The sequence below is a fragment of the Salmo salar genome, chromosome 24 (genome assembly GCF_965601325.2).
Source record: "Salmo salar chromosome 24, fSalSal1, whole genome shotgun sequence".
In the NCBI taxonomy this organism is placed as follows: domain Eukaryota; kingdom Metazoa; phylum Chordata; class Actinopteri; order Salmoniformes; family Salmonidae; genus Salmo; species Salmo salar.
Window position 1 is genome coordinate 24,403,301 of NC_138314.1, and position 13,804 is coordinate 24,417,104.

Consider the following 13,804-nt stretch of genomic DNA (forward strand, 5'->3'; position numbering starts at 1 on the left):
ACACCCTCTATTTTTCTGTTCCTCTCATCCCTTTCTCTTTCTAGTGAGGGATAGAATGGAGGACAGGCTAGTTTTATCAGTCCAATCTCTGTAGGGAGGATGTCCGTGCGGAGATAAGCGGCCAGTAATTCCCTAGCGGATCTGTAATTAGAGAGCAATGGTGGACTACTGAAGGGATCTCCACCCCTGCTCCCGGGGATTTGTCCTGTGGCCAAGATGCTTGTATGTGTCAAATCTCCATTTCCATGAACTGCCTTTAATGTGACTGACAGGGAAAAGAACAATCTTTTATTCCGTGTGCCCTCGGCTCTCAGAGCACAGCAGCTGAGTTAGCGAAACATTGGGTCTTAGTGAGCTATCCCCTACCTCCCCATTCCTACTATTATAGTATATGAGTCTGTATGACTCCCAATGGTGTAGGCCGACATCTCTAAAGGTAGTACCAAAAATAGTACAAGTAAATTTTGTTGTTTATTTACGTTCTGATCTTTTGAACCTTGTCCTTTTGAAGTGTTGAGTAGTCAGGCAACTTTGCTTTCTTGTTCCTCATGGAAATCATTTAATTTGTTTTATTTAGCCTTTTTTTTACCTTTATTTAACTAGGCAAGTCAGTTAAGAACAAATTCTTATTTTCGATGATGGCCTTGGAATCGTGGGTTAACTGCCTTGTTCAGGGGCAGAATGACAGACTTTTACCTTATCTGTTCGGAGATTCAATCTTGCAACCTTTCAGTTACTAGTCCAACACTCTAACCACTAGGCTACCTGCCTAACAATTACTCTACAAGGTGCTGTATACAAATAGCTTGCCTAATGAAATAATAGCGCAGGAAAAATGCAAAAATTGTAAATTAAATTTAAATCTATATTTTTGGAGCCTTCATTATTCTCTACTTATGTTGAGGTTGCTGTTGCTCTACAAAATGTGATAATGTGACCTGTGACCTGTGTGAGGTCACTGTCAGTGTTACATTTGAAAAAAAAAACGTTTTAAGTAGTCATGTCTGTGTTTGGTTCTGTGTGTGTTACCTACTCACTGTGTGTATGTGTGTGTTTGTCCAGGAAGCCCTGATCAGCGCGTGGCTGCAGTTCAGTGATGGCTCCATGTCTCCTCTGGACATGTACAACCCAGACTACTTTGTCCTGACGGCCACGTCTCTGGATGAGGAGGTGGTGACGGTGCAGCAGGACCCCTCCTGGAAGTGGCCTGTGATCGTAACCGAGTCAGAGGGCCAGGGCCTGCTGGTCAGGGTGGAGATGACTGTCTGTGAGCTCTGCCAGAAGTTCAAGCGCCGCAGCGTGCTGGCTGCAGGGAACTGCAACGTCAGGGTGAAGTTTGGCCAGAGCGATAGCGGCACCTCCAGGGGCAGTGACTACGGTCCGGAGGGCGAGGAGCTAGAGAACAGGGCCAGCGACCGCAGACAGCAGTCCCCCTCCCAGGACAGGACTGGTCTGGACGGCCACTACTACGGCAGCTCCATCTCTGACATGGACAACGGGGTCATGAGGAGGGTCACCACCACCACGAGTACCATCGTCAGGCGGCCCAATGGAGACAAGCTGTCAGACGATGGGAACCAGGTCCAGACCATGCCAGACTTCTCTGAATTCCCTGCTCATGTGGACCTCCCTCGCAGCCGCAACATGGACGATGATCTGATCCAGACAGCCCGGGGACTCACTGACCTGGAGATTGGCATGTACGCCCTGCTGGGGGTCTTCTGCCTGGCCATCCTGGTCTTCCTCATCAACTGCATCTCCTACACCCTCAAGTACCGCCACAAGGAGATGTCCATCGAGGGCCAGGAGAGCATGAACCACGCCCATGACTGGGTGTGGCTGGGGAACGAGGCAGAGCTGCTGGAGAGTCAAGTTAGTCTGTCCCCCCAGCAGGACGAGCTCACCTCCATGGTGGACTGCACCGCAGGGTTGGAAGAGGGCAGCCACCTGCTCAACGGGGCTTCTGTCCAGAAGAATGTGCAGGGCCAGGTGCACCGGGCAGCAGACATGGGGGGCTGCACAGCCAAGGATAGCAAAGGAGACTCGCCGACCACAAAGAGGAAGCGTGTGAAGTTCACCACGTTCACCACCATCCTGCCGGACAATGGTTGCCCCACTGTCAGCACACTGAGCATGGGCCACAGCCAGGACATTAAGTGGGTGTGTCAAGACGTAGAGCTAGGGGACTCCAAGGAGCCCTGGAACTACATGGAGAGGTTAAATGACAGTGCTTTAGAAGAGGTGGCGTAGTCTGTGTGCTCAGTGCACTTATAGCGAACTCACCCTTATGCCTTTCACAGTGAAGTTGGCTTGGACAGCACCTAATGCTAAACCCAGAGGAGGTTGAAATCTGTAAAATGAATTTAAGGGGACAAAATAGTAATGATACCACACAGGAATAATGGCAAATCATTAACTTGAAAGAAATTAGGATGTCTGTTAATCTTTTGATAATTTGTTTCTCTCTTAATATCTTCCTACCTTTTTATCATTATTTCATTATGGTTATTTTGTAGGTAGACTTAAACCATGTTCCCAGACTAGCTCTGCATTACTGACAAAACTATGAAATGTTACGCAGATGATATGTAGATTTAAGAATGTAATATGAATAAATATTTAAGATGTATATAAAGTACTCATAGAAAGGTTTTGGAAGTTTTGTAGCATTTTGAATATTGATTTCCTATTCCATGTCGTTTTTTTATTTATTTATAAGTGTCTGGCCTCCCAGAATAGACCAGAGTTAGTCTTCAGAACATCCTGCATGTGGTTTGAAATAAAGGCACAAATTTTAGGTTCATCCTCATCTTTACCAGAAGACACAGAGAAACGGCTATGTATATACTGAACAGTCCTCCTACAAGCCATTGTATTGTTGCTCTGTATATTGTATTTTCATATCTATCATTTAAAAAATATTCAACAATGTAGAGTATGCGTGTCCACTTCTATCCACCTGGAAATACATTAAACACGACCACACTCATTTCTCTTTGCTGCCCACTATCTTCAATGACTGGAGATTAGTGATTTTCCAAGTTATGTCTTCATATAAGCCACACAGTATAGTTAATATGGTGTAGGAGTTGTAATCGACTACAGTAATTACCAGTAATGGAATCATTTCACAAAGGCTACATTTCCTTATTGAAGAGAACTATTTACCCATTAGGCAACTGTAAGTAATTTGCTGCTCTTCTATTCTCAGAATTTAGCCAAACATACTTAACTCAACTGTATATTAGACCAATCCATTAAGCTTGGTAGCACAGCAGCTAGATTTGGGTAAAGGATGAAGATGTCACCAATTATTCTACCAGCAACTATTAGAGTGATTCTCTACAATAACATGACGCCTACCTCATGAATACTGATTGTACTACATGTCAATGTGACATTTCCTCTACAACCCCTCACATTAAAATGCCAATTATGGTAAAATTAACCCGTCTCTGAGCCTGCAGAAACGCTTGGTGAGGACAAAGTGGAATAGGATTTCTTTTGAAATGAAAAATGTCCATCATCAACCCTAATAAATAGGCCAAGCCTTCTACTGTACACGGGAAAGAGGATGGGGAAAACATTTCCGCTGGAGTTACTTCAGATATGAGTCATTTAGCTAACCAGCACAGCCATAATATCAACTTGACATCAATAATTAATATGACTTTTGTTACAATATCTACTGCTAGGGAGTAGACACTAGACAGACAGACAGACAGACAGACAGACAGACAGACAGACAGACAGACAGACAGACAGACAGACAGACAGACAGACAGACAGATAGTGAGCAAACACTCCTCTAAAGTAAACAGCTGAGCCAGAAAATACCAGCAATATCTTTTCCACTGCTGAGTTAAACTAGCTGTTGTCTACAAGGCCCGTTGAATAGTGCTCTCCTGAAAGCTCCTGTGCACTTATAGGGACCCTCCTCATTCCTTTATTCATTTAGTTCAAGTAGCTTGTCTACATGATTCCCTGCTGCTCCTGCGGTTCCTCTATTGATCTTATGCTCTATGGTGAATGAAAACCTCCCTTCTATATCTGTTTCTCTCTTCCTCCTTCTGTCTTTCCCTCTGTCTCCTCTCCTTTTTTGTCTGTTTCTCTCCTGTCCTGATGAATGCTTATTTATTTTTCCTCTGCTCTTTTTTCTCCCCCGTGTGATTTGACCTGTGCTGTGGCTCTATCAGTGGAGAGGAGGGGGATTGATGTGGGGGCTGTGTGCAGTGCAGTGCGCTGGGACTGTGAACGCTGTGCACTGTGGACTGTGAAGGGCGCAGAAAGCCAGCTAGGCTTAGGAGGAATTTAACATGATTGATGGAGGGCTCTCTGTAATTAACACACCACTATCACTCTGTTTCTTTGCCTAGTGGTAGCTTTGGCCTTTTTACATAGAGACAAAGCAGCAGCACAGGGTATTACAAGTCCCCTCGTTTTTCCCCTCCTGAGTCTCTGTGTTTGAAAACAGGTATACCTACATGGAATTAAAGATATAATACATGCTTGCTTAGTACAGGCAAACAGAAATAAACCTCCCATAGGACTCCACTTGGATAGACTTAATTGAATTGATCATGAGACCAGCAGTATACTCACAGTAAATTATAAGCTGTTCTTTTCTCCCCGTGGTAGTGAGCTCACTCTCTGTTTACTCTCTCGAAATTCACTGATTGACTTATATAGCTTATTGTTTTATTATTATTTTTTTTTGTAAAAAACATTCAGTGCGCTATACTAACACACACAGACTCAATCATCTACACACACGCACACTTCACACATCATTGGAGTTCTCAGACTCTGCTGGTGATCCTTCTAAATGTTTTAAAACAGTAAATGCACTGAAGCGTGGAAGTTCCTCTCCTTCCCCGCCTGAGCAAGTTCTGTCAGACTCTGGCATCACGACTGAGAAAAATATGATAAGTGATGCTTTTAATCAGCATTTTTATCTCTGCAGGTTTTTTATTTGAAAGAAATGGTGGTTTAATTAACCCTGTTCAATCAGTCGACGCCTCTTCCCTCTCCCAGCCTCCAGTTGGTCCATTGGAAGATCAGTCAATTTATAGCAAATCTTGATCAACTTTCTACTTGTGATGCGCTAGATGCCTTCCTTAAGATGTAACAACAACCAAAAAAATCCACTGGGGCTGATTTGCTTGATCCTTTCTTGATGCAGATTTCTGCTCCCGATTGCGGAGTCAATAACCAGGTTTCCATCCAACCTTTTCATATGAGTAAAGTGCATGTCGGATTCAAAATGTCATGACAGGCCTGATGGAAACAGAAGATTTTCCGGTAAACTTTCCAAATGTCGACAAAACTAAACACGCTAGACAAGGTGGGATCTTTTTATGTCGGTAAAATGAATTATTCGAGAAACCCTTTTATGCGCAAATATGTATATTAACCATCGTATCGAAGTAAAGTTGGAGTCACGCGAGGTTGTGTGATCCTCCAACTACTGCTCGTCAGGAAAGCATGCAGTTTACTATGCTACAGTTTAAGAACAAATATAAGTTATGAACTTCACAGGACGGTGAAAGTGCAAGGGGATGCTTGATTCTTCTTCCCAATAAATATCAAGGGGCTTATTCTGTTGACATTATCATCGATGCTTGGCTGCCGTTTGACAAATAAAAACAAACAATCTCATCATGTAGGCTATACATGCGCTCTAGCCAACTGCACAGATACTATACTGTATCTGCGTCCTCTGTGCTGTTGGCTAGAGCGCACCTGTCAATACCAGTCGGCTCACTCGCTATATATCGCACACATTTTTGTGAGAAAACCATCAGTAGAGTTGAAAATGTAATGGAAACCCATTTACATGTAATGTTTTATTTGGTACATGGGAATTTAACCGCATAAGGTACATTATTTTTATGTGCACTACGTCATCACGCACAGCTTTTTATCAACAATTACATTTGATGGAAACACACATCTGGTGGGAAAATGCAGATTTTAGAATATTCACATGAAAATGTGTCCCCAATTGGACAGAAACCTAGCTATTGACACATTCTTCATCTGACGATTATCTCGGGTGCTATCCCCAGGGTTTTGGAAGGAGGCCCATGTGCTCCCTCTACACAAAGGTAGATCAATGCGTTGCACTCTACGTTTCGAAAGCCCTCCTGCATAAACTTCTGCCATACCTTACTTCATTGTTAACTTGTTGACATAGGAGATACCAGACCTGATCTCAGGGTTGGCTAACTCTGGAGATCTCTTCAATTTCCACCACAGGAGTCTGCTCAGAGGAGAACAGCTCATAAAAATGCGTAAACAGAGAAAACGGAATGGCATCAAACACCTGGAAACCACGTGTTTCATGTATTTAATACCATTCCACCATTCTGCTCCAGTCATTTCCACGAGCCCGTTCTCCCCAATTAAGGTGCCACCAACCTCCTGTGATCTCCACGAGTTGGGTAGATCTGCTTTTAACGGCTGCTAGGGAATCTTTTTACTGAAGAATGTGTCTGTTTATGATTGTGTTTTGCTTTTCATGTATTGTTGTGTATAATAACATGTATTTTAATGTCTATCTGGATGTGCAGTTTAATGTGTATATTGTATTTTGCTATGTATTGTTGTGCTAAACAGGGCTCATCTGAAAAAGAGACCTTGGTCTCAGCATTGACTCCCTGTTAAAATAAAGGTTAAATAAAAGAAAAAGAGCAGCTGTCAAGTTCAGCTTGGCATTCCAGTCTAACCATATTTTTTTACAGATGGAGCCACGGGGAACTGCAGACAACATTGTTAAAAAACACAACCCTGGTGCCTGAGCCAAGTAGCTGTGCCTTGTAAACAAAGTCTCCCGCCTGACCTGTGCACCTCAGTGGGATGACAAACAACAACATTCCCCCCGCTCCCAACCCCCCGGATCCACTACAGAAAATTGCAGTGATGACTCAAACACCCAACGGCAATGAAAGATTGGCTGGCAAAAAGCCTCCAGCTGTAAGATGAGGGGTGCACCCAACCATGTCATATAGATATATAGTGAGGCTGGTTGGAAAGTGTACCACTCCAAGACCTGGTGGGACATTTTTAAACCTGTTTGAAAACAAGTGAAGGTCACAAGGCCAGAGCGATATACAGCTGATGATAGCAGCAAGCTTTGTCAAGGCTGAGGAAGATTTATTTGTATATTTTGATGGGACTCTGGCTGTATCCCTACATAAACAACCCAGGCAGATAATGACACAAATCTTAGCAATACATCCTGGTACATACAACATACCTGCAATAAGATGTTTTTCTGGTTATCTGTTCACATGTCTGGCCAAACTAATGTGGCATACCTTAATGCTCCCCTGCCACACAGCCCGGTGCTATGGAAAACGGCACTGACAGTGACAAAACATGCTGTTGTAATGAACAATAAATACGTGAATAATAATAACAGGTTAAAGTAGGATTTTTAAGCCTTGAGACATGGATTGTGTATGTGTGCAATTTAGAGGGGGAATGGGCAAGAGAAAATACTTAAGTGCCTTAGAACGGGGTATGGTAGTATCCAGCCAACTTGACATAACTGTGGGAAGCATTGGAATCAGCATGGGCCAGCATCCCTGTGGAACACTTTCGACACCTTGTAGAGTCCATGCCCCAATGAATTGAGGCTGTTCGCAGGGCAAAAGGGGGTGCAACTCAGTATTCGTTACACTCAGCGTATAAACCAATGATGTATATAAATCATTGGTATAAACACTAATGACTAGTGTATTATTATTTTGACCAATTAGATCAGCTCTGAAAAAGATCTGATGTGATTGGTCAAAAGACCAATTAGTGTAAAAAAGATCAGAATTAGAATGCTTGTGTAAACACAGCCTTTAACGCTCAAGCAATTAAAAGGTTTTAATGGTCCCAATAGCCTATCTTAATGAACAACATGTGAGAAAATGTGAGATAATAACATCTTACTCAATAGTTACAACTGCAAGACTCAATTATCGTTAGTGAGGGTGTTTGATAACAGGGTTTGGCAGGTTACTTTCTAAATATAATCCGTTACAGTTACTAGTTACCTGTCCAAAATTGTAATCAGTAACGCAACTTTTGGATTACCCAAACTCAGTAATGAGATTACATTCTGTTATTTTTAGATTAATTTCCCTTTAAGAGGCATTAGAAGAAGGCAAAAATGTATGTTACCAATTGAACGACATCTATTGCAGGATAAATCATGTTAAAGTTTACATAGCTGGTCATATATGGATGTTACATTTTACTTTATGGGTTGGTTATGTAGGCTTCTTCTAACCCATCACTTTCTACTACAAATAATAATACGATTAAATTATATCTTTACATTAAAAACCAAAGTCTATCAGAATTCCACTCATTCCAATAAATGACTGGAATTCACAAACAACAGAGTAGGGCTGGCTAATAGTCCTTAGTTTTGGGGTCATGCTCAGGTAAAACACATAGAATCTTGAATGAGTAGGTGTGTCCAAACGTTTGGACACACCTACTCATTCAAGAGTTTTTCTTTATTTTTACCATTTTCTACATTGTAGAACAATAGTGCATACATCAAAACTATGAAATAACACACATGGAATCATGCTGTAACCAAAAAAGTGTTAAACAAATCCAAATTTATTTTATATTTGAGATTCATCAAAATAGCCAGCCTTTACCTTGATGACAGCTTTGCACACACTTGGCATTCTCTCAACCAGCTTCATGAGGTAGTCACCTGGAATGAATTTCAATTAACAGGTGGGCCTTGTTAAATGTCAATTTGTGTGATTTCTTTCCTTCTTAATGCGTTTGAGCCAATCAGTTGTGTTGTGACAAGGTAGGGGTGGTATACAGAAGATAGCCCTATTTGGTAAAAGACCAAGTCCATATTATGGCAAGAACAGCTCAAATAAGCAAAGAGAAACGACAGTCCATCTTTACTTTAAGACATGAAGGTCAGTCAATGTGGAAAATGTCAAGAACTTTGAAAGTTTCTTCAAGTGCAGTCGCAAAACCTATTCAGCACTATGACAAAGCTGGTCCTCATGAGGACTGCCACAGGAAAGGAAGACCCAGAGTTACGTCTGCATCAGAGGATGAGTCCATTAGCGTTACCAGCCTCGGAAATCGGCAATCAACTGCACCTCAGATTGCACTTCACAGAGTTCAAGTAACAGACATCTCAACATCAACTGTTCAGAGGAGACTACGTGAATCAGACCTTCATGGTCAAGTTGCTGAAAAGTAACCACTACTAAAAGGACACCAATAATAACAAGAGACTTGCTTGGGCCAAGAAACACAAGCAATGGACGTTAGACAGGTAGAAATCTGTCCTTTGGTCTGATGAGTCCAAATTTTAGGGTTTTGGTTCCAACCGCCTGTGTAATGGTGTGGGGGTGCTTTGCTGGTGACGCTGTCTGATTTATTTAGAATTCAAAACACTTAACCAGCATGGCTACCACAGCATTCTGCAGCGGTACACCATCCTATCTGGTTTGCGCTTAACGGGACTATCATTTGTTTTTCAACAGGACAATGACCCAAAACACACCTCCAGGCTGTGTAAGGGCTATTTGACCAACAAGAATGATGGAGTGCTGCATCAGATGACCTGGCCTCCACAATCATCCGACCTCAACTGAAATTAGATGGTTTGGGATGAGTTGGACCGCAGAGTGAAGGAAAAGCAAAATCTGCTAAATGACTTAAATGTAAAAGCAGCCAACAAGTGCTCAGCATATGTGGGAACTCCTTCAAGACTATTGGAAAAGCATTCCTCATGAAGCTGGTTGAGAGAATGCCAAGATTGTGCAAATCTGTCATCAAGGCAAAGGGTGGCTACTTTGAAGAATCTCAAATATAAAATACATTTAGATTTGTAACTTCTTTGGTTACTACATGATATGTGTTATTTCATTTTCATGTTTTCACTATTATTCCACAATGTAGAAAACAGTAAAAATAAAGAAAAACCCTTGAATGAGTAGGTGTATCCAACCTTTTGACTGGTACTGTATATACAATGTATAAGTACAAAAATAGATGTAGCAACTACAGATTTGTCACGCTGGCATAAATGATTTGGGAGACAGGTGCAGGAATGTGTAATATGGGTTTTTATTACACCCAAATTATGATGTGCCGTGTAAGGGCATGGGGACAAAAACCAAACAAACACGTAACAAAACACAGGGTTGAAACCCAAACCCAAAACACAGGGTTGAAACCCAAACCCAAAACACAGGGTTGAAACCCAAACAAAAGAGCGAGGAGTACCTCGAATAAATAACACAATGACTAACACACGGGACGAGACCCGTAATCATCTGCGCAAACCACAAGGGCACGAAAGCCCAAACACACAGCACAGGTACTCACATGCACCAACGGACATTGTAACAATAATGGACAGCCCAATGGAAACCAAAAGGACACACTTATACAAATACTAATCTGTGGGAATAGGGGACAGGTGTGCGTAATGAAAGTTCCGGAGGGATCCGTGACAAGATTGCTACTTTAAGTCTATCAAAAGTGTGCAAGTTTGAGCATGTATCCATTAGGTCAATGGAAAAATGTTTTATCAGCATGAAATAGATTGAGCAATAAAAGCCCCACATTTATTCCATAGGCTGGAATCCGCACTACGCAGCTGTTGCAAGAGCGCATTTTTCACTGGCTGTTCACTGGTTTCAAAAACATGTAGACAGCTTAAACTTCTTGAATTCAACCATTATTGGGTTCAAATACACATTTAGATTTGTGAACAGCCATCCACAACAACCACAATATGTAAGGCGCAAATAGCTAAATGAGAGGGCAACAGTGTGATTCACATCAATGTGCTATGTAGATATCAATACGTGATATCCGTATCGCCGTAGACTACACTGCTGTCATCCTTCCCTTCAAAAGTTTATTCAAGTTGGATAATGTTTGGATGCCGACAGCAGTCGCACCATTGGAAGACATAGCTTGGACTGTTGCCTACAAAAGCCTATACTTGCTCTTTTCCCGCGATCCATCAAACACATTTGGTGTTTCATCATAGTGGTCTCTGACTTGTGATCAGACTCCCTGAAGGGGGAACAAACTTAAATTTGCTTCTTTTTTTAATGCTGATTTGAATGTCATTGAGAAAACAGAGAAGTGTCAAAGATTTTTTTTCACAAACATCCTTTCTGAATTTGAAAGTAATCTGCGAAGTAATCTTCTAGTTTTTCAAAAGTATCAGTAATCTGACTACAATATTTTTGCTGGTAACGTAACGGATTTCAGTTAGCGTTTTTGGTAATCCCTTAAATGTAATGGATTACTTGTAATCCGATCCTCGCTAACACTGTTTGATAAGTATATGATAGTAGTCAATACTGATGTTTAGCTTGAATAATCTTGTTCAATAATCTGCTTCGAACATACAATCAAAATGACTTCCTACAAACCCTGTTGTACATATATTAGTCTAAATCAGTGGTTCCCAAACTTTTTATAGCCTGTACCTCTTCAAACATTTAACCTCCAGCTGTCTAGCACCAGGGTCAGCGCACTCTCAAAGTGTTGCCTCTTGTTGCCTGCCCCACACACACACACTATACAATACATTTATTTAACATAAGAATTAGTGTGAGTTTTTGTCACCAGGCTCATGGGAAGTGACAAAGAGCTTTTATAGGACCAGGGTCCAAATAATAATAATCAATAATTGTGTGCTTTATTTAACCATTTTACATATAAAACCTTATTTATTCATCAAACATTGCGAATAACTCACCACAGGTTAATGAGAAGGGTGTGCTTGAAAGGATGCTCATAACTCTGCAATGTTGGGTTGTATTGGAGAGTCTGTTTTAAATAATTTTCCACACAGTCTGTGCCTGTATTTAGTTTTCATGCTAGTGAGGGCCGAGAATCCACTCTCACATAGGTACGTGGTTGCAAAGGGCATCAGTGTCTTAACAGTGTGATTTGCCAAGGCAGGATACTCTGAGAGCAGCCCAATCCAGAAATCTGGCTGTGGCTTCTGATTAAATTCAATTTTCACAGAACCGCTTGTTGCAATTTCAATGAGGCTTTCTTGTTCAGATATCGGTAAGGGGACTTGAGGCAGGGTATGAAAGGGATAACGAATCAAGTTGTTTGTGTCATCCGTTTCGGTAAAGTACCTGCGTAATTGCGCACAGAACTCACTCAGGTGCTTCGCTTCATCACATTTGACATTGTCCGTAAGCTTGAGTTAATTTGCACCAAAAAAAAATCATACAATGATGGAAAGACCTGTGTGTTGTCCTTGTTAATGCAGACAGAGAAGAGCTCCAACTTCTTAATCATAGCCTCAATTTTCTTCCCACACATTGAATATAGTTGCAGAGTCCCTGTAATCCTAGAATCATCATGCAAGCGGTCAGTCAAGTGAAAATTATGGTCAGTAAAGAAAACTTGAAGCTCGTCTCTCCATTCAAAAAAACATGTCAATACTTTGCCCCTTGATAACCAGCGCACTTTTGTATGTTGTAAAAGCGTTCCATGGTCACTGCCCACATAATTGCATAGTGCAGAAAATACATGAGAGTTCAGGGGCCATGCAGCAAGAGCCTCTCAGTGGATGCTGCAGTGTACCCAAGTGGCACCAGGAGCAACTGCTTTCACGTGCGTTACCACTCCACTATGTCTCCCTGTCATGGCTTTTGCCTCATCAGTACAGATACCACACGAGCAGTAGCTACATTTGGCTACATATGGACCGTTTGTGGAATTCCCGTGAGAGAGTAACGGTTAATGTGATTGGATGTTAATTATTTGACTAGGCTATCTGTATTTGACATTGTGTTGTTATTTTGCTGAACAATAGATGGTTTAATTTTATTTTTGGCAGTGAAACGAGGCTACTCATGCGAGAATTGAAAAAAAAATCTATAAAAAAAAAGAAATTCACCCAAATGTATAGCCCCGTTGGAAAATATAAACAGACTGCTTGAAAATGTGAAGAAAACAAATATGTAAATGTTTTTTTTTTAAATGTGAATCACATTTTTATTGCGCGTACCCCAGTTTGGGAATACCTGGTCTAGATAATGAATAGAAATACACATTAGAAACAATTGACTCATAAATAGCTTACAGCACTCCAACTCCACTGCTTTGTAAAGCCTGGTCTATAAATCTGACCTAAACCCAGAACCTCAAAAGCAATATCTCAATTATTCAGTATTATTCAATGTTATTGCCCTTCAAGACTTCCTCCATAACCACTCATATCTGCCAAAAAGTAATCTTGTGAGAAAGAAGCGGCCACACAGCTATAACCTGGAAGCATTGTGTTAAGTTCAAACATCAAGCTGTCTGTTCTGACACTCTTGTGTGGTCTGAATCCAACCACCAGACTCCATCTAATTTACTATACAGGAAACAGCCCGGAGTTGTTGCCTCAGCTGTAAGGCCTAAGCATTAACACATGATTTGTGGGGACTTGCCAATTTCAATCCCAGTCTGATGAAACATGCATTCGCCTCACTGGAAATGCTAAATTTCACCCATGAGTCACAATAAAAGCTCTGTGTTATGCAAACTATTCTATGCCAACCTGCCAGTGGGTGTCTCCCATGTCTAAGAGGAATAATAGGGTAACAAAGGACTGGAAGAGGCTTACCGTAATCGATAAATAATATAACCCTGATTATGGCAAATATATGCGAATGCTCATGCTACCATAACAGTTAACATACAGTTGTAAAACATACAGCATCAATATGACTAAAATGCTTATGGTTTGGCATTTACGCATCTTTAAAAGAATAGACGTCAATCATTAGTA

General features: G+C 41.4%; 1 protein-coding gene across 1 annotated transcript in view; it reads left to right on the forward strand.

Moving 5' to 3' along the window:
• LOC106585532 (transmembrane protein 132C) overlaps positions 1–2,931 on the forward strand; it is a 217,694-nt gene extending 214,763 nt beyond the window's left edge. The window contains exon 9 of the mRNA XM_045706869.2: positions 1,063–2,931. Coding sequence (XP_045562825.1) covers positions 1,063–2,250 — 1,188 coding nt within the window. The 3' untranslated portion in view covers positions 2,251–2,931. The remainder of the gene's footprint in view (positions 1–1,062) is intronic.
• Positions 2,932–13,804: the final 10,873 nt, after the last annotated feature.